This window comes from Hippopotamus amphibius, chromosome 1, assembly GCF_030028045.1.
Source record: "Hippopotamus amphibius kiboko isolate mHipAmp2 chromosome 1, mHipAmp2.hap2, whole genome shotgun sequence".
NCBI lineage: Eukaryota > Metazoa > Chordata > Mammalia > Artiodactyla > Hippopotamidae > Hippopotamus > Hippopotamus amphibius.
The window spans coordinates 163,443,873-163,464,792 of NC_080186.1; the positions used below are offsets into that span (position 1 = coordinate 163,443,873).

A 20,920-nucleotide genomic window follows, 5' to 3' on the forward strand; every position below is an offset into this window, starting at 1 on the left:
AGGATCATCTGTGGGTTATTACCTCTAGACAGTTGAAGAAGAAGCTTTGATAAAGAATAACAACACCTGTAAGGACTTCCTCATCGAGGCCATGAAATACCATCTGCTCCCTCTGGATCAGAGGCGCTTGATTAAAAACCCAAGGACCAAACCTAGGACTCCAGTCAGCCTGCCCAAGGTAAGCCCAGTCGCTGCCAAGAGTTGGAACTGTGATCTGGGAAAATTGCCTTGTACTCCTGTCTCCAAGTCTCTCCTCACCCATACCTGCCCTGCATCTCAGTTGTATTTACCACCTAGGAGATGGAGTCTGCTGGTTCCTCTTGAATCTGCTGGTACCTCTGTCTTCCGGGGTCTTCCTTTCCTAAGAGTTTCAAGGTAACCTTCACTGTCACCAGGAAGGTTTGAGAATAACTCAGGTCTCTTTCTTCTTCCCTTCCTATTTCACACCATGGTTTGGGCTCCATTTCTTTTGGAAGCAGAGGAGTAGCTGGATGGGTCTTGACTTAGTGATGGCCACAGCAGTCCTCTTTATAGGCCATTCTTTGAATCAGAACAGTCCTACTCTGGTTTCTCCCCTCACCATAGAGCCATAAAGGACAATTAGGGCTGCCAGAGGAGAGAAGGGCCCTTAAGGAGTCCTACAGGTAATGAAGTAGGGGAAGGGAATGGGGGAAATGAGTGTGTGTGGGGCAGCCAGGGGGAGGGAAGGATGAGCATAGGAGGGAACTCCATGATGGAGGGTCTGTGCTGGGTACCTTCTCTCTGGTTCCTTGCAAGTCCCCTCCCCTCCCTGGTCCTCATGTTCCTCACCTGTAGGATGAAGGATGCTGCACCAGATGGTCTCTAAAGTCCTTTCTGACTTTTCATTCTAGTCATCTTTCCAGAATCCTAACATGAAGTCCCAGCCAACCCAGGAGGAAGGGTGGAGGAAAGGAGTGAGTAGTGTTGGCTCATCCATTACAAGTAGGCAGCACCCAGGGATTATGTAGGCCCTTGCCTTGTCCTTCTCTTCCTCTTTGTGGTTGGCTGCCTTACTCCTTGCCTGCTGCTTCCAGGAAGAGTTCCACAGGGCTAGAGAAGCATGTTGTCCAAGACCAGATGTTTGGATTTTCCAAAGTTTGCTGCTCCTTCTCTCCACTCTGCTCTGTGACCCTAGATCATGGAGAACATTGTGGTTGCAATGTGAATGAAGGTTACAAATGTCCAGATAATAATATAAGCAGCTGTCATTTATCAAGTACTTATATGTCAAGCAGTGAGCTGAAGGTATCACATAGAAGGTAGAGGTAGTTATCCTAGTTCAGGAAGGAGGAAAATGAGGATCAGAGAGATTAAGTGACTTGCCCAAAGTCAACAGAGCTAATTTGGAACCAGGTGTTGAATTGAGTCTTTCTCCCGCTCCAAACCTGTTCTTGAACCCATACCATCCTGCACCTGCTCCACCTTTGTAAACCTGATTTTTACCAACCTGCCTGCCTCCTGTTGCTTAGTGCCAGCTAGGAGGGGCAGCCACAGGGCATGGGTCTTGGACCCATGGACCATTTGCCTTATTGCATGTTGTTGCGTTTTGTTTTGTTGGAACATTGCAACAAAACTCCTTCATATTTTTTAAAACAAAAATAACTTCACTTTCTTTGATTATAGAAATATATGCTTATTGTAGATGATAAAAAGGATACTGTGATTTCAAAATAAAGTAAAAAGCGCCTGAAATCCCTCCACCCAGGAACAGTCACAGCTATCATTTTGATGAATTTTCTTCCAGACATATCTCTGTGCAGTTATTCACAAATAGGTCAACATGTACACATTTAGATAAATGGACTCTTGCTACACAGATTGAAATCTTTTTTCTCCTACTCAATCATATGCTACAGACTGCTTTCAATGTTATAAATATGGGTAAAATTAGCATTTAAATTGTAATAGATGCATGGCATTTAATTATGTGTATATACTGTTCTTTATGTAACTGTCCTCTGTGGATGAGCCTGTGATAGTTTCCATTTTTTAAATATCTAAACATTTATGTGTCATATATCCTTTAAAAGATGGCATCTGTTTTTGGTTTGCATTTCTTTAACGTAAGATTAATCTTGGTTTCATAGGATTATTGGCATTTGTATATTTGGGGGGCGTGGAAATTCCCTGTTCGTGTCCTTTGCCCATTTTTCTGTTAGAAGTATATATTTTTTAATTAATGGTTTTTAGGTACTCTTTTTAAAGAGTTTAGGCCTTTGTATGTGTTTTACATATTTTTTTCTTAGTTTTCAGTTTGTCTCTAAACTTATTTGTAACATTTTGAATCCTGAAAAATAGTCAAATTGATCTGTCTTCTGCTTTATAGCTAGGTTTTGCTTAGAAATGTTTTCCCTGCTCTGAGATTAAAAAAAAAATACTCTACGTTTTCTTCAAGTACTTTTATGATTTCTGTTTTACATTTGAATCTTTGATGCACTTAGAATTTGTTGCAGTATAAGGAGTGAGGGTAGGAACTCAGCTTTATTTGTATTGCAAATCATGTGCCTGCTGCCTCAAAGTTATTTTATTAAATAATCTCCCCCTCTCTCATGGACTTGAATATCACCTTCATTCTGAACTAAATTTCTACCACTTTTGTGTCTAGAGAATATTGATTCTAAGGTGCACTGCTGTTTTGTGTACAGGCAGTTTTTTATACCCCTAGGTTTTCAGCTGGCCTTGTTGCTTGTCTGTGACTTTTCAGAAACTGAGGTTCTTATCCTATCTGATATCAGGTTAATGAGGTCTTTTCCTGGGGAGTGTATTCTGGAGCTAAGAAAATGTGCAGAGCTGGCCCCTTTTCTTTGTGTGGTGACCATACGCAGTGGCCTCTCCTTTTCTAGGCTCCACATCTGGCATTTACCACAAACACCCATGAAAAGACAGTTTTGAAAATCAAAGCCAAGTTTGTGTCTGAGCCTGGACTAAGCATGCTTGAGGCAACTTTTCCTCCCCTGCCCCCTGCCTCTGCAACATACCTTGTGTCCCTTCCCAGATAGCCAGTCTATAATTGAGAAGAGTCCACCGCTTGTTTTAGGAGGCCAAAATTGTCCCCATGTCGCCTCTGCTCCTTAGGAATCATTTATTTTCCGAATGAAAATGTTTAGATTTCTGAGCACATGGCCTTCTGCAGGCAACTGGAACCATGATTTCCTTTGAATCTGTTGAAGGAATTTAAAAAAAGGTGCCTCTCTTTGCCTCATTGTTCCCCCAGCTTTGGTCCTTGAATGATTTAAAGTTATATTGTCCACACTGCTTCTCAAACTCTACTCCTGTCACATCGTGTGGGCACTTAAATTAACAAGATCCCCACTGTGGGTTTGAGGAGTGGGGTGTGCTGAAGGGGAGCTGTCACTTTGAGGATTATGGACTGTGTGTTATATCATTAAATCATGACAATAATAGGTCAATGCTAGTCATATCCCTACTTTACAGAGTTTAATCCGAGAGGTTAAGTAACTTGCCCAGTTACACAGCTAGTAAGTACAGAGCTTGGGTTTGAACAAGGTCTGTTCCACTCCAAAGTCTTGTACCAAACTGCCTCCAGGAACTAATTTTCAAGTTTTGATGGCAGATCAAAAAAGATTCTTTTCTTTCTCTTTCTTTTTCTTTTCTCTGTTCTTTCTTTTCTCTTCCCTCCCCCATCCTTCCTTCCTCCCTCCCTCCCTCCCTTCCTTTCCTTCATCTTTCCTTTCTTTTCTTCTTTTTTCTCATCAAAATATTCCTTAATTGAAGCTCTATAATATCTCATTCATCTCACTGATGTGCATTTCTAATACATTTACATTTTTTTTTAAGTTAAGACTTTATATTTTTAGAGCAGTTTTAGATTCATAGCAAAATTGAGGAGGGGCACTTCCCAGGTGGTCCAGCAATTAAGACTCTGCTCTCCCAGTGCAGAGGGCCTGGGTTCGATCCCTGCTCAGGGAACTAGATCCCACATGCCACAACTAAAAATCCTGCATGCCGCAACGAGGACCTGGTGCAGCCAAATAAATAAGTAAATAAATAAATATTTTTTAAAAAGCTGAGGGGAAGGTACAGAGATTCCCCATATACCTTCTGCCCCCACACATGCATAGCTTCCCTCATTATCCACATCCCAGATTATTTTCTTTTAAATTCAGATGTATTGAGGTACAGTAATTTATTCACAGCAAAATTTGCTCTTTTAGGGGTGCAGTTTGATGAATTTTGACAAATGCACATAGTCATATAACAACCATCCTCATCAAACTATAGAATATTTTGATCATGCCAAAGAGTTCCCTTGTGCTGCTTTGTAGTCAAGCCCCTTCTCCCACCCCCAGCTCCTGACAGCTACTGATCTGATTTCTGTCCTTACAGTCTTCTCTTTTCTAGAATGTCATAGAAATATATTGAAATTATGCCATAGGTAGCCTTTTGAGCTTGCCTTCTTTCTCGTAGCATCATGCGTTTGAGATTCATCCATGTGGTTGTGTGTATCAGGAGTTCATTCCTTTATATTGCTGAGGAATGTTGCATTGTATGGATGTACTGTAGTTTGTTTACCCATTTACCGGTTGGTGGATGTTTGGGTGTCCAGTGTTTGGCTATTACAAATAAAGCTACTTTGAACATTCGCTTACAGATTTTTGTGTGGACATGTATTTTAATTTCTCTTGGGTAGATATTTTGAATTGTCTTGGGAGTAGGATTGTTGGGCTGGATGGTAACTGTATGTTTAACTTTTTAAGAAATTGCTAAACTGCTTTTCAAGATGACCGTGCCATTGTGCTTTCCTATCAGCAGTGTGTGAGAGTTCGTATTACTCCACTCTCTCACCACTACTTGAATTATCTATTTGAAAAAAATTTGGCCGTTCTAGTAGGTATGTGGTCGTGTCTCACTGTGGTTTTAATGTACTTTTCTCTAATGATTAATGATGTTGAGCATCTTTTCATGTGCTTATTTTCCATTTGTATGTCTTCTTTGGTGAAGTCTTTGTTCAAATCTTTCCCCATTTAAAAAATTATTTTCTAAATATTGAGTTGTAGGAGTTCTTTGTAGGTCTGGCCAACTCTAAGTCTTTGCTTTTGACCATGACATGGTACTAATTCCACAAGGATGATAGTAGCAGGTCTAATTGCTGAGCATGTGCCAAGCACTGGGCTGAGTGATTTACGCTTATTATCTCATAGGATTTTCAAAGTTGTCACTATCCCCCTTTTACACATGAGGAAATTGGATCTCAGGTTATGTCACCTACTTGCTATGTATTAGTTATCAATTTCTGCATTACAGATTACCCTAACCTTGGTGGCTTAACACAACAAATGTTTGTTATCTCATAGTTTCTGTGGGCAGGGATCCTGGAGTGGTTTAGTTGGGTTGTCCTAGCCCAGGGCCTCTCGTGAGGTTGCAGTCGAGTTGCTGGTTGGGACTGCAGTCATCCCCAGGCTTGTTTGGGGAGGATCTGATTCTAAGCTCGCTCTTCTGGTTGCTTGTAGGTATCAGTTCCCTGCCCCATGGGCCTCTCCATAAGCTGCTCGGGTGTCCTCATGACATGGCAGCTGGCTTCCCCGGAGTGAGTGTTTCTACAGCAAAAGAATGAGAGCACGCCCATTTGACAGAAGCTGTAGTCTTTTAATAACCTTCTCTCAAAGTGATGTCCCATCACATCTGCTGTGTTTTATTTGCTGAGTGCGAGTCAGCAAGTCTAGCCCACACTCAAGGGAGGGGATGGTGATTAAGTTCCATGTCTTGAGTGGAGGAGTATCAAAGAGTTTGTGATGATTCTGTAAGCACAGCTAGTAAATAGCTGAGCTGAGATTTAAGCCCAGGGTGACTGACTCTAGACCTCCACATTTCACAAAAGCATTTTAGCTGAGTACTGAGTAGAAAGAAACCTGATTCCTACCCTCTGAGGACTTTTAAGAAGTCCCTCTGAGAAAGTAAGATAGAAATATACAAGTGGCCAAATAAGAGGAGGAAGAAGAGAAGTTAGGAGACAGTGGGGCTACTTGGAGGAGTGGCCACAGGAATTCCAAGGGCCAGCTGGTTTGGGCTTTTGTGATTCAGTCCAAGTTGGCTTTCTGACAGAGCTGACTTCGAGAAACAAAGCGATGGAGAGATTTGCACTGTTCTCAGCAATTCTCAGCAGCGAAACTATTTGCCAGCCAAACCCCCTCCCTGAAAGAAACAAGACTCTGCCTTGAGATAGCTGCAGAGGCTAAAAAGGGTGTTTTTCCCTACACCATATATGCACTGATCATACTGACGTATTCAAGCTGGAACAGCTAATAGCATCATCTGGGCTCCCACACGTTCACCGCCCAGTACTTTCCCTGAAGCTGGGTTGCTATGGACAACCGGGGGCTGTCTCCCAGCCACTCGCAACACTCCTACGTTACCCTGTGCTGCAGATGGCAGCAGAGAAATGAAGTTCCAGGAAGATGTAAATAAACGCTTTGCAGATTTACTGAATCTGGCACTTTTCACTGTCATTTCAGTTCAGTTGACATCTCTATTCAACTCTTTAAAATGATACCAAAAAGCTATTTGGGCTGGAAGTGGGTGGCTTCCTCCTGAGTTGGGCTGTCCTGCTTTCAGAAGACAGTGTTGGAAACAAGGCTGTTGGCAGGGTGGGTAGGATGACGTCTCACCTGGGGCCAGGCCCGTGGGTGGTCACTGCTCCTCCCTCATCTTGGTCCTTTAAATGGACCCAGGCCACACTCTGGAAAACACCCTGGGGTCCTGAAAAAGCCCCATGATTATCCCTGGAATTACTGGTGCTCACTCTCTCATTCACAGATCACAAGCATCCTTATTCTACCATTTGTTGGGAATCTGTTTTAGCAACTGCTTTAAATGGTAGTAACGATGCTGGTGTTGATCTAATAATAGAAGCTAACATTTAGTGTGTGCTCTTTACCAAGTGTTGTGCTGAATGCTTTATATCATTTAAGTCTCCTGACACCCATGAGAGAAACATCCTATTATCCTGATATTTTAGGTAATGGAAGTGAGCTTGCCAAGGTTAAGTCCCTGCCCAGGTTCACATAGCTAATTAGGGATGGGAGCTGATATTTGAGCGCAGGTGTGTCTGACTCCAGAGTCCATTTCCCACTCCTGCTCTCCTCCCTGGGTCTTGCTTTCGTGCTGCTGCTTCTCCACCCTTGTTGTCTCTGCACCTTGGCTGTCAGTCCTTGCCTGGAGCACCTGTTGCTCAGGAACCTGCTGGGACAAGTCTTCTGCCTCGACCTCAACATGCTTCTTCGGATGAATTTTTGGTGTTAGCCCTGCGGCCCCACGCACCAGGGTAAGAGAGACTCTCGCTTCCTGCCCTGGCCCGAGGGACCGACTGGCTGGGCCTGCCTTCTGCCCAGCTCACCGGTCATGGAAGAGAGTTTGGACACACAGTCTACTCTTGCCTGATGAACAAGATGTGCAGAGCCTGGGTTGTTTCACTCACCTGAGTGCAGAGTCTAATGAGTTAGGGTTAGGGTCCTGATGCACAAATGGGCTGGAAAGCTCTGCGTTGTTCACTTACTGCCCTTTCCGTGGCGAGTCTCTGCTACCTGATGGCTTTCAGACACAGAACAGTTGTCATATTGTGAGTCAGAGTCACCCCATTGAAAGAGATAGTGTTAACATGTTTATTTAAAAACCATCTTGTTATGCTGGGAGTGAAATCTCCTTCCTAAGGAATCAGGTAGTCTTTCCATGGTCTCACCAATGTCCCCAGAGTAAATAGCCATGTGTCTTCCTAAAATGAGTGTTTTCCTTGGGAGCTGTCCAGTAACCATGCCCCTCACAGTAAGTCCGGCTCACCACTCTTGTGTCACCCAGAACTCTCCACTCACCAAGAGGTCTGCAGCCTTCAACACGATGACGACTGAGACTTGGGCTCAGGACCCTGGGTGCCCTGCAGGGCTCCAGAGTGCATTGTTGTCCTTGAGTGTGATTAAGTTATGTTTGGCCTAGCATAATTGTTAGCCTGGAACCACTTCTTTAGTATTTTGTGATTCCCCTGTGACCACTGGTAGTGTTTACTCAGGGTTACTTTGAAGGATAAATGTTAAAAATAGTGATCATTAGATAAGCTGATTTGATTCAATAACTTCTATTAAAGACACAACGCATCTTTAGTAAAGTGGGATTTAGGGGTGTCAGGGAAAGAAAGAAATATGCCTATTGAATTCTTTGGGCCTGAGTTTTTCTGGAAATGTCAAATGTGGGCTTGCAAGAAGAATGGTTCAAGTCTCTTCTTGCCCTGACATACTGTGGTTTCCTTAAGTAGCTGGAGGTTTACAGTTTCAGAGATGTAATACATGTAGACTTTGGGGAATACTTGTTTTTGTCTAATCGGTTGCTAAGATCAGGTATCTATGGAAACAACCAACCGTTAGTAGTCAAGATAGGAAATTTATTCTTTTTATGCTACACAGTTATGCAGTGATGAGCCTAGTGCTCCTTGTATGATGGCTTTTTGCAAGACCTGCCATAGAAATTGGATTTCTTATGCCTACGAGAGAAGCAGAAGGTACACCTAGTCCTGCCTCTGCCTTCAGCTACCGCCACATTTTCAGAAACAAATGGTCCTACTCCCACAAAACCTCATAATTGCTCTTCCCAGATCATTATAAGAGTTTGGAATTTTAAAAGTTGTCTCTCATCAGTGGTTTTGTAAGCTCAAAGGCACATTTGTTTTGAAAACCTTGTCTGTATTGTTTTTGTCTTTCTCTGCAGGTTTTACTTTAACATTAAAATTTCTGCATTTTTTAATATTGTTTCTGTGTTACTGTGAAAATTCTCAGAGATGAATTGCTGAATTTTCTCCAATATGAGTGCACCTCCCTACTCTGGCGGAAGACAGTTTCTGGGACATGGTTAAGTCCCCTGAAGCTTTGCCTTTTTTGTTTACGGAAGGAGCCTTGATAGCTTGTGCAAAGAATAAACAGCCTTCTGGTGATTGAGTCGAAAGATAGGAAAAGCTCTCTCTTTCTCTTTTTGTTGGTTTTCCTTAAATTTGTTGTCCCCAGAATTGTAATCTGGTGTCTAATGTGTATTAACCCAAGAAAGAGACATTCTGGTGTTTTTTCGTTTTTTTTTTTTCTTTTCATTTAACTGTATAGTTTTTCATTTAGCCCTTTGCATGTGGTCTTTACTGTTCATTTATTCTTTATTCCAGATAAATATTTGAGTCATCACTTTTACCTGGTACCCCAAGGCCCTAGGGTTATCTTGGTGATTGAGGCAGATACATTTTTCTGTGTTGGCAGGGCTCACTGTCTAGAAGCAGAGACAAGGTTACCAAACAGTTACAGCACAAGGTGGGGCACTTTTCGTAGGAGAACCCAGGGCATATGTGATCTCAGAGAAGGACCTGTAACTCAGCTTTGGAGGTCAGAGAGGTGCTCTTGGAGGAAGCGATGTGTAAACTGAGACCTGAAAGATAAGCAGTGTTGGAGGAGGGGGATCAGATGGGGGAAGAGTGTTTCAAGGAGAAGGGAAAAGCTTGTGTGAGGGTGTTGGGTCCTTGAGGTCACTGCAGAAAGAAAACTAAGAACTTGTTTATTCCCACCTAGCCCCAAAAACAGATTTCAAAAGAAAATCCTTGCAATGGTTTAACTTCATTTTAACTTTACCAACTCAAAACCAGAAAGACAGTACAAGTTCTAGGTATGTGTATGAATGGGGTCATTCCGCCCTGGAGGAGTAAGTTGGGTCTTGTCTGAAGTTTGTCAGGAGGCTGTGTTCATTAACATCCCCCTTGAACCGTTCGTGGATGCTTCCCTAAGCAAAGAATTACAGATGGGAAGTAATGTAGAATTCTGCACCTCTTGGAAGGGGGCTGCTCCTGACACAGAGCAGTGGACCTTCTGAGCAGAGCAAAGTCAAATGCAGAACATTTACTTCTGGAGGCAACAGCAGCTCTCAGCCTAGACTATGTGTCCTGGGTTCCTTTGGAATGTTTCAGAAGTCAGAACAGAATTCTCAGTTTTTGAACACTGCTTCACAGAAGAGCTGTAGACTAACTCTGATGACCAGTGACAGCCCACGTGGGCAGCAGGTGAGCCTGAATCAAGAATCTTGGGGCATAAATAATTGATCTTGAGCAATGGTCGTCAGCCCTCAATCTGTCTCCCTATATGGTGGATAACGTTCTGCTGAAGGGTGTACTCCTGTGTGCCCACGCAGATTTTGATAATCACTCTTCTTCCCAAAGATGCTTTTGCAGGGAAGTAAAGGGTACTATGATAATTACAACGGCAAAAATGGTTAATGGCACATCATCAGGAAATGCCTGTGTTTGTGGGTTAAAACACCGGTTATCAAAGTATGACTCTCAGAATTGTAGCATCAACATCAACTGGGAGCTTGTTAGAAATGCATATTCTCAGTCCAGCTTCAGACCTACTGAATCAGAAACTCTGCAGGGTAGGGCCCAGCAATTTGTGTCTTAACAAGCCCTCAGGGGATTCTGATGCACATTGAAGTTTGAGAACCAGTGGGGTAAATAAAAACAAGCCACAGGTAATGAGAAGATCCTGTGACTTATATTGATTGTCTGCCTGTGACTTCATCCCTTTCTCTACACTTAAGAAAGCATCTTGGAACAAGTGAGTGAGAGTGAAGTCATTGTGGGGACAGCCATGAATTTGTACAAGCTTATTGAAATATGTTAACTATTGTTGACTTTGGTGCTTTAATTTTTATTTATAAATAACACATGACAAAAGTCACAGCAATGAGGATACCACAGTGAAGTGCTGAAGTTCTGTTTGCAACCAGAACAGTGGCTTTCATTTTTTTTTTTTAAATACTGCATCCTACAGTAAAAAATATGTCTAAATAGCTCTCCAGGACATACAGACATGTGTGTATGTATATAACCAGAACAAGTATTTTATGAAATAACATCTTTACTATATTTTCTGTGCTGTTCTATTAAAAGTATGCTGGTTGAAACCCATTAAATTGACCTCATGATCCACCAATAAAATGTGATGTGCAGTTTAAAAAACATGGTATAGGGAGCTGTCCTGGCATAGATCCTGTCTCCAGAGAGGGGTGGGGCTGCCCTCACCTCTATGTCAGGTGCACTTGGCTTTCAGTCTCTCTTCTGCTGCTCTTAGCAATTTACCTGTGTTCTCTGAGCTTTACTTTCCTGATCTGTCAATGTGGACGATAATACCTACCTTGCAGAGTTGTGGTGACAAACGAATGACAACGTAGTTCACATGATGACTGGCAGTGGTAGCTACTACCTTACTTGTGGAAATAGTGCTATATCACTATTTTTTCAGAACATCATCAGTTACATACATTTTTGTGGTAACCACCACAAAGCGGTGTTTTACAGATTTTTTCCCATACTGCAATGAATAAATGCACCCTACAGTCTATGCATTCAGAAATATTTTTGAATTAATTTTATCTTAAAAATACATCCAAATTCTGTACTCTATTCCAGAATATATTCAAATGTTGATATATATATTTTTGCAGTATTTTGTTTTGATATAAAATTTAGTTCCCTTGCCCCTAATCCTTAAGGACACTTAGCTTGCAGAAGATGCCAAGTGGCTATACCCCCAACACAGCCCTGAGCAGGGGCATTTGGAAAGTGTAGACTTATGGTTGTGTTTCTGTGGGAAGATGTTCATTAGACTTTTCTTGAATGTTCAGACCTGTTGGTCATTAGGGGCAGCATCTTCATATAAGTAGCTCTGTAAACTGGCATCTCAGATCGTCCACAGACCCTGGGCAGTAAGCATGTGGATATAACAGGGATTGGTGACCCATGAACCTAGATGTCGGGGAGATCCAGCTAATGTCCGTTTGTCTTTTCTGGAGGTCATGATCGTGGTTGGTGGCCAGGCACCCAAGGCCATCCGCAGTGTGGAGTGCTATGATTTTGAGGAGGACCGGTGGGACCAGATTGCTGAGCTTCCCTCCAGGAGATGCAGAGCAGGTGAGTGGTACCACCTCCCTGTGTGCAGGCTGCCTTTCCACTATACCCCCTGCTCCCACCGCAGGTCTCTGCTGGGTGCCAAAATCCTGTTCCTTATTTCCAAAAACATCTGTGTATTCCACACTCCCTTCCTTTCCCTACTCACCTGCAGTTTCTAGCTGCACCTTCTGGGGCCAGTTCTTATGTGTTTAGGGACTTCAGGCTAATCCAAGTATTTGCTTGAATCAAACAAAATTGGAAATGCAAATGTGAGAAGAAGTCCAGTGAGTCCCATAGTGACTCCAGATATCTAAAGTTGGAGATCACCTTCTGCGGTGAATTATTTACATGCCTGCCTCATTCACCCATTGTCATTCATCAGCCGTCTGAGATGACCTTGATGCTTTGGTTTCCTGTGCCTCAGGTGTGGTGTTCATGGCTGGCCATGTGTATGCCGTGGGTGGGTTCAATGGCTCACTGCGCGTGCGGACAGTGGACGTGTATGACGGGGTGAAGGACCAGTGGACATCTATCGCCAGCATGCAGGAGCGCCGTAGCACACTGGGCGCGGCTGTGCTCAATGACCTGCTCTACGCTGTGGGGGGCTTTGATGGCAGTACTGGTAGGTCCTGGACTCAGTCCCCATTCAGCCTAGGACAAACCCTCCATGCAACCCTGGTTTGCTCAGCCAGTTCTTGGACCAGCCTTTGGTCCCTCTGTAGCTACTTCCCCAAGAACATACCCATGCTTCCTCCTCTCCCATCTTGCTTGTCAGAGGCATACCTTCCTCACACAGAATACGTAACTGTGCCCATGTGCTGTCATTTCTAGGGCTCTAGGAAGGACCTCACCCTCAAAAGAGGCCCTTTTCTCCTTTCCAGTGTCTGGGAACCCATTTATTCTGGAGATAAGACTTAGAGCAAGCTCGGCGAGAGGGTGTCTCATGACTGTGGTCTGAACCCTCTGCTGAACAGATGAGGGAGCTAAGGTTCAGCTGTGGGAAGAGACCTGGCCTGGTCACAGGATCAGAATTTTAGAATCAGAAACTACTAGTGGATGCAGACTTGGAGAGGTTATCTTATCTCTCCTTATATCTGTAGGTGGATGTCTCTGTAGACAGTAACTCTGTTAAACCAAAATGGTATTTTTTGGCCAATGACATGAAAAACAATATTTTTACCTCTTTGAAATTTCATTTGTGTCTTCACCAACTGGTAACCTTTTTAGCCTTCTCTTTGCCTCTTTCATATAATTCCAAAGTCTATAGCCCCTCCAGAGGCTGCTTCTAATGAGTGGGAACTAGGAATAAAGAGAACAAAGGATAGTGGGACATTGTTTCTTTTAGGAATTGCTTTTGGCTGCTAGTAGAAAACCTGACTAAACTGTAGCTTAAACAAATGAGAGCTTTTGTTTACTCATGAAACAAGAAATTTAGAGGTTGGCAGTTGCTGACTTGGTCCATTTGCTTATATTGGGGCCAAGTTCTTCAAGAGTCTCTTAGACTTATCCTCATGGTCATAAGGTAGCTGTTATAGCTCCAGCCAACACATTTGTGTTCCAGATAGTAAGAAGCAGGAAAGGGGGGAGAGGGGTGTCCCTTATCAGAAAAGCAAAGGCTGTTTCAGAAATTCTGCTTAGATTGCATTGACTTGGTCTCCCCCAGCACCAAGAGAGTTTGGGAAGGCAAGTTTTCAGCTTTCCAGCCTCTAAAATAGAGGAAGACAAGGTAAAAGAGTTGGAATGTGTTCAGTGAGGCAACGTTGGGTATTTATTCCATTCTGTAGGTTTTATGATTTATGTTATACCCCTGGTCCTCTCACAGCCCACCCTCTAGGTCAGGTCTTAGTGTTCCAGATGTAGTTAAGGAGGTGCCACGGGCCACACGGTGAGGCAGAGGTAGTGCTGAGTCACACACCCAGGTGTCCAGCCCCCAGGTCTGCACCCTTCCCCCATCCTCAGTGTTCGCACAGCAGGGTGAGGCGTGGCACCATAGAAACCTCATGAGTCTCTTGTCTCCCAGGCCTGGCGTCGGTGGAAGCCTACAGCTACAAGACCAATGAGTGGTTCTTCGTGGCTCCAATGAACACGCGGCGCAGCAGTGTGGGTGTGGGTGTCGTGGAGGGTAAGAAGCCGCAGTGGCTGGCAGCCTGTTCCTGCCCTGGCCCCTGGGCCTTCTCCTGGTGTCTTGGCTCTATTCCTCCTGTTAGTGCTGAGTCAGGAACTAGTATCCTGATTAGCAGATGAGAAAAGTTGAGACGCAGAAAGGTGAAGCTACTGGCCCAAGGCTAGAAAGTGGGTGAGCTGGGTTGGGGGGAGTAGCAGGAGCCTAGAGGGGAAATACTGACCTGTCGCTTTGGTCACTTGTCTCTGTTACGAGTTGGGGAATCCAGAGTCAAGATATAAGCCAGGAGTATAATGTGGAGGGGGTAAGAGTCCATTGTGTGTTTAATTTGTCCTCATGTTCATATGTTGAGCATTGTGAACAGAGCCCCGAGTGAGGTGGGCGCCTTTCCCCAGTTCTGATTCGTCACTGCAGGGCAGGTTGGTGGTGGGTCCTGCTTTGGTCAGTAAAGGTGTGTGTGGTGAGGCAGGGCGGAGTGGTGAATTCTGGGGCCTGGCTAGACAGTACACTGTAGTTTGTAAATGGCTTTCACCTCCAATTTCTCATTTTGTTCCTAAAACTCTCCTGAAGGAGATGGAAAGGATTTGGATTTTCTTCATTCTCCAGAAGGGGAAACTCAGTCCCAGAGGGGTAATCAATGTGTCCCATGCTAGTAAGTAGCACAGCCACTCCTTGAACCCAGGTCTTCCAACTCAGACCATTAGCAAATGCTAATAGAGAGGAGTTTTAGAAATATATATGAATTCAACATATTAAAGCATGGGGTATCATTTGGACTAAAACGTTATATTTTGCAGGACAACACTGATTCATTAGCTTGTCCTGAAGCAGGAGTTTAGCAGGAAATCTGCACATTCACACATGTGCATGGGCATTTTCTGTGTCACGTGCACACACAACATATGCATGTGCTTTGGGGACAGTGTAACGTTAGTTAGACATTAATAGAAAGATTCTTTTCTCTCACTGCATTTCTCGGTCCGTACCAGTATTGTGTAGTTTGTTTTAATTTAAAAGTATGTTGTTTTAACATACCGTACGAGTCTTCTTAGTGAGTGCAAGGATTTTTGTCCTCCTACCGAAATCAATTGTTTCTTGCAATCTCATCCTCCTGGTGGAACAGAAATTGATTTGTCTGCCAAATGTAAGTGCTTTGTCTAGTCACCTTCCCCTTTCCCCCCTTGTTCCTTAGCCAGGAATACCAAACAACAGAGTAGGGGTGAAAAACAGCGTATCCCTGAAAGGAGAAACCTTGAGTGGGTATTTTTTCAGCTGACGCAGAGTTGGAATGGTTGATGGGTGTTAGAGGAGATACCTTCATGGTACTCATTTGAAATATTTCCCCTTGACAGAGGCTTCTGTAGCATGTTCTGCGTGGCAGAAGTGTTGTGTGGTAGCACACCCTGTCGACACGGAGGACTGACTGGGGATTTATTTATCTTGTCCAACCTGGATTTGAAGCTCTTTCTGCTGTGGGTCACCCTGGGGCAGCAGAGTCCAATGGACGGCTTTGGTGAGAATGTCCAGGGAGGATCTTAAATGGATGCTGCTTCCCCCTGGCTCTGCAGATACAGCTCCCCACGCTGTCCACACAGAACCTGCCTCCCTCTCATCGTCTCCTTACCATGGCTACATAGCCTGAATGACACTAGGGAAAAAAGAAAGAAAATCAGGATCATCTGCTCCCAGCTACCTCGAAGAATCTCCATGTAGGAAAAGGGACAGTGAGGCTGGGAGATGAGGCAGAAGCTCCCCACAGTGCAGGGATCGTGTGTTACAGAAACTGGGGTTGCCCTCAGGAGCTTCTCGTCTCCTCCACACCCCGGGCCTCTCTCCTCCCTAGTGTTGGACAGCTGGCTGGGCAGGGGTTACATCCCAGCCAGCACACACCATGAGAGTCCACCACTGGGTCCTGGAGGAGCTCTGAGTCAGGATTTTGCCCTCTGGCTTAGGTGAGGCCAGAGTCAGGAGGAGGTGTCCTTTTCTTCTAGAAGGGCTGGTTGAGAGGGCTGTTGAGCAGAAAACAAAACCAGGCTCAATGATAGAAGAAGAAATAATTTTACATTTGATATGGCAGACATCCTGATGGTAGAACATAGTTCTGAGCCTGAGAATCTCTTCCTAACTTCAAATAATTGCTGACGTTTCGCATAGTGGTTGTGCTTTTGGTATCTCTCCATTAAGAAAGCACATATTGACCAAAAAAATCTTTTGATTAAGTAGATTTGCATCTGGTGGCATTTATTTAGCTGTAGCTAGTGTTTAAGATCCTTATTATAATTTCAGGGTCCCCCATGGGACTGAGACTCCAGGTGAGGTAGGTAGGACCCCTACACCCAACACACACACACACACACACACACACACACACACACATGCACAAGAGGCCCTCCCACTACATTCTAAGACTACATGTTAAACCCAAATGTTTGAATCTCTCTGAGAGAAATCAAATACCAAATTCCTGCCCCTTTGCCAACCTCACCGCCATCCTCAGGCCAAATGGTGCTCTTCAATAACAGCTTATGGTATTTTATTTTAAAAACAGATGATGGCGCTTCAGGGTTCTTGTGCATTGGTCAGAGATTGCAAGGTGGTCTGCAGATAAATTCCAGCCACCCCAGCCCAGAGTGCACACAGAGCACTCCATTCATACGCTCTGCCTGCCTGAGTTGTGGACAGAGTGCAAAACATGATGGAGACAATGTCTGGGTTCTTGTTGGAGAATATTTTCCCATATTTGTTCTGTCTGCTCTTGTGAGCCTTTAGCCAGAAAGGCTGCCTGCCTGGCTGTAGCTGGGGCCCTCAAGCTTTCCATCTCTCCGGTGCCTTGTTCTGGAAAAGATCTAATGTAGTTCACTAGCGAGAATATGTCGAGCCCCAGTGGTGCCAGGCCATAGCTTTGCACTGGGTGTTTGGGGGTGCTTTTTGAGAAAGAGGTTCGGCACTGCTTTGAGGAGGAGCTTAGGGCTTAAGAGGAATAGGAGGCAGAGTCTTGAAGGATGCTTACCCTGACTGGGGTGTGAGTTGGTGGTCTTCCTGGGGGAAGGGGTCCTGAATGCTGATGGAGGTGAGGGTGCCCCTAGTGGGTTACAGGTGGAGTTTCAGCCACACCCCAGTTCCATGCCGGAGTCCGAAGCACCACCCTCAACCACTTTGTCTGTTCCAGGGAAGCTGTATGCCGTTGGGGGTTATGACGGGGCTTCCCGCCAGTGCCTGAGCACTGTGGAGCAGTACAACCCAGCGACAAATGAGTGGACATACGTGGCGGACATGAGCACTCGCCGCAGTGGCGCAGGTATGGGGGGAGTGGAGGTTCTGGGGGCAGGCTGTGTTTGATCTCACAGGTGGGTCTGGAGGCCAAGAGCTTAATATTAATAACGTTCTCCCTTATTTTCCCTTCCTCTTCTCTCCTTTCAGTGTATATAGTCCCACTTGCATCTTTGCAGCTGACACAAGCATTTAGGAGCTAGCCTTTCTCAGGGGGACCCTTTGGCAGAGAGCAGATGAGGTCATATTCTTTTCTCTTCCCTTTCTCTGGAGGGGTCTGCACCCCTAGAAAGTGAAGCTTGCCATGTGCCAGGCCCTGTCCTAATAAGACTCTCTATGCCTCATTTTATTTAATCCTCAGCACAGCCCTGCAAGGTAGACACAACATAGCTCCACTTAGCAGATGTAGAAAGTAAGTCAACCAGGGGTTGAGTGATTAGCCCAAGGTCATATCATTAGTCACTGGAGTGACTAGAGTCAGAATTCCTACTCAGGTTTGTTTCATTTTAAATTTAGCTTTTTTCGACCCCAAATTATCAGTCTCATTCTTATGTAGTAGTGTGACAAGCATGGATATCCCAGTCTTCCTTGGAAAAGCTAAAGCTTGCCTGTCTCTGTCTTGGGGGTTGAAAGCCAAGCTATTGGTGTCTGTTTTGGGAAATAAACTCGTATCTCCCCCAACTTTTTTTCACTCAGCCCCCTCCCCTAAATGGGAGGAGAATAAATCCCCACATGTGGCCCCCTTCCGCTTCCTGTGGGAAGACCAGGAGCTGTGTGGTCCCTTGGGATTTTCCAGGAAGTGGAGCAACAGCCCCTTCTTCCCTGCTTTGTCTACCCCATCAACGAGGGGTCCAAGGGAGAGGGTCTGGGAGGGCAGATGGGGGCACTGGAGGCTGGGCACTGGCTCTCTATTCCCGGCTCCTGTGGGAGTGGTGACTGATGACCAGCCTGCCTGGCGGGAAGGCTGTGTGACTTCTGGGAATGGAAACCACAACTGGGCGCTTTTCCCCACAATGTTATTACTTTATCTTTTTTTGTATTTTTGGAGATTGAATTGTGATTTCATTTTATACAACCAAACACATGACTGCTTCCTTAGCATTCCTTAAAAATTACACTATTTTAATATTTTTCAAGAGCCACTGTTTATGCTCACTGGTTAGAAAAGAAAAAGCTGATTCCATTTAAGAAGTATTTGTGTCTGGAAGACTATTTTTAGGGAGCTCATCTCTGCTGATCCTGACAGGTTGGCCCTTCCTGAACATGCAGCAAATGCATGGAAGTCAGGAGGCCTGGACCTTGGTTCTGTGTCTGCTTGAATGTGCTGTGTGGTCTTGGCCTCTGATTCTTCCCATGTGAAATGAGTGGTTCAGTAGGTGTTCCCTACGGCCCAGTTCAATTCACAAATCCTCTGGTTCTCCTCCCATCACAGGGTTCTTTTAGTAATTTGGGTTTATAGTATTGGTACAGTCCTCTTTGTACTTCCTGGAAATCCTGTATGTGACTTGAGGTGTGAGAGCAAGTATATAAAGCCCAAGGAGGCAGGGACAACTCAGCAGGAGTGGAGCGGCATGCTGAGGTTTGCGGCTGTTTCTGGGAGTGCCTTGAGCAGAAAGTGCGGAGGGACAGCCCTTGTTAGAGGCACGAGCACAGACCTGCCTTAGAAAGTTCAGGCTCGTCTTGTGGGTAGAGCTGCCTTCGGAGGCCTTGCTGCTTTGTCTCTGCCAGGCTTCCCTGGGTTATTGCTGAGTGAAGAGGACTCAGGCTGCTCCTGACTCTCACCTGGGCTGCAGGCCCTGGATGGTGATAAGGTGGTGCCCATGTCCCAGGCAGGCACAGTGACCTTGATATTGGGGATGGTCTCTCTCCTGGAGGTGGGTTCTTTCCTCAGGTTACTCTCAGTGCCCTGGCCTCAGGCTCCCACGGCAGCCTCTCTTTAGTGCTTCACATCCCTAAGATTTGGGGAAGCCTCACATGTGGAGTTGGGAACCGACATGCTTGTCCTGGTAGGTATTCTTTGGTGGCTGAAGACCCAGAGACCCTGGCAGCAGGGGCCCCTGTGGCTCTCGGCCCCGGAAAGCTCTGTGTGAACATTGGCAGAGGGGGCTGGAGAAGGGCACTGGTGCCCCTGAATGCCTGGACGGCTGCTTGCTTCCTCAGCAGGGTTTGGGCAGTGCCAGCAGGTGGCTGTGAGGAAAAGAGGCCATCTCTGGGTCCCAGCATGTGCTAGTTCCTCCTGCACATGGAGGAGAGGAAGGTGAGGCAGCTTGGGAGCACACAAGGTTATTCAACCTGAGGCCGTAAGATAGCCTCTGCTGATACAACACCACCATCTGCTGTTAGTTTCGGGCAACTGCAAGGAACCATTTGCACATAACTGCTGGTGAGATTTTATGCGTCTTGTCATTCAAAGTGTTTATTGAGAGGCTACTGTGCACCATCAGGCACAGGGAAATAGGCGTGATAAGACAAACATGGTTCTTCTCCATATGAAGTTTATATTCTGGAATTCTAGTTCTTGGGTCTGAAACCTGGGCTGCACATCCCAATCACCTGAGGTACTTTTTTTGATTCCCGACCAATGTCTCTAGGAGTGAGACTATGGAATCTATGTTTTCAAAAATTCCCCAGCTAACTGAGCTGTGCATGGAGTGGAGTAGCCAGTGGTCCACTGGAAATACCGATCGAGTCTGGTGCCCTCACAATACACATGGGAAAACTGAGGCCCCAAAAGGGAAGCACCACCTAGCGGGCAGGTTAGAGACACAGGTCCAGAACCCAGGTGTCCCTGCCGCCACGTCAGCTGCTCTTCTTAGGGCACTGTGCCACCCTCCTGCTTTCTGGATTTTCTTTCTTTGACTTGTATTAGAGGATGTTAAAAGGTTATGCTAAAACCTGTAAATTGTGCAGTCCTGGCCCTCAGCTCAGGCTTATCACCATTGGGAGTGATTCAGTGCCCCTCTGCCACCTAGGAGAAGAGCACGGGGGCGGAAAGAACAGCTTCTGCTTCGAGACAAGAAGGGAGGTCTCAGCAGTAATGATCTCAGCACACCTGCTGTGTGGTTTCCATTTTAACTCTTTTTACTACACGGACACAGACACACACACACAGAGACACACACACACACATATATATATTATTTTGTGTGTCTTTAAATAGGAATGAGGTTATGTTTGCTTTACAGTTGTAGGTTTGCAGGTTGATGATTTTATGAGGCAGGCAAGGTGTCATTACAGACAAGGAACCTGAGTTCCAGGGAGAAGAAACAGCACTCCCCCGTCACCCTGCCACTGATGGCTGTCCAGGACTGGACGCCAGGCCTCCTGGTTTCTGGTCACTGTAGCCAGCCTGAGGTTGGGACTCTGTGCTCTGCCTTTCAGGGGTTGGGGTCCTCAGCGGGCAGCTGTACGCCACAGGTGGGCATGATGGGCCCTTGGTGAGGAAGAGTGTCGAGGTTTACGATCCTGGAACAAACACGTGGAAGCAGGTGGCAGACATGAACATGTGCCGGCGCAATGCAGGTAATATGACTGCGCCCTCCTTCTCTCCTTGGGGGAGGTTGTGGCTGTTTTCTCCCTGCGAACCC

The 20,920-nt window shown here is 45.4% G+C and overlaps 1 protein-coding gene across 4 annotated transcripts in view; it reads left to right on the forward strand.

Moving 5' to 3' along the window:
- KLHL3 (kelch like family member 3) overlaps positions 1-20,920 on the forward strand; it is a 129,955-nt gene that overhangs the window by 98,114 nt on the left and 10,921 nt on the right. For 3 of the 4 annotated variants that reach the window (XM_057734252.1, XM_057734260.1, XM_057734279.1), the window contains 6 exons: positions 29-178; positions 11,845-11,962; positions 12,366-12,563; positions 13,962-14,063; positions 17,233-17,361; positions 20,715-20,855. In XM_057734252.1, the coding sequence (XP_057590235.1) occupies positions 29-178; positions 11,845-11,962; positions 12,366-12,563; positions 13,962-14,063; positions 17,233-17,361; positions 20,715-20,855 (838 nt within the window). Of the gene's footprint in view, positions 1-28; positions 179-11,844; positions 11,963-12,365; positions 12,564-13,961; positions 14,064-17,232; positions 17,362-17,483; positions 17,575-20,714; positions 20,856-20,920 lie in introns of those variants that run through there. The other variant, XM_057734270.1, reaches the window with a different exon arrangement.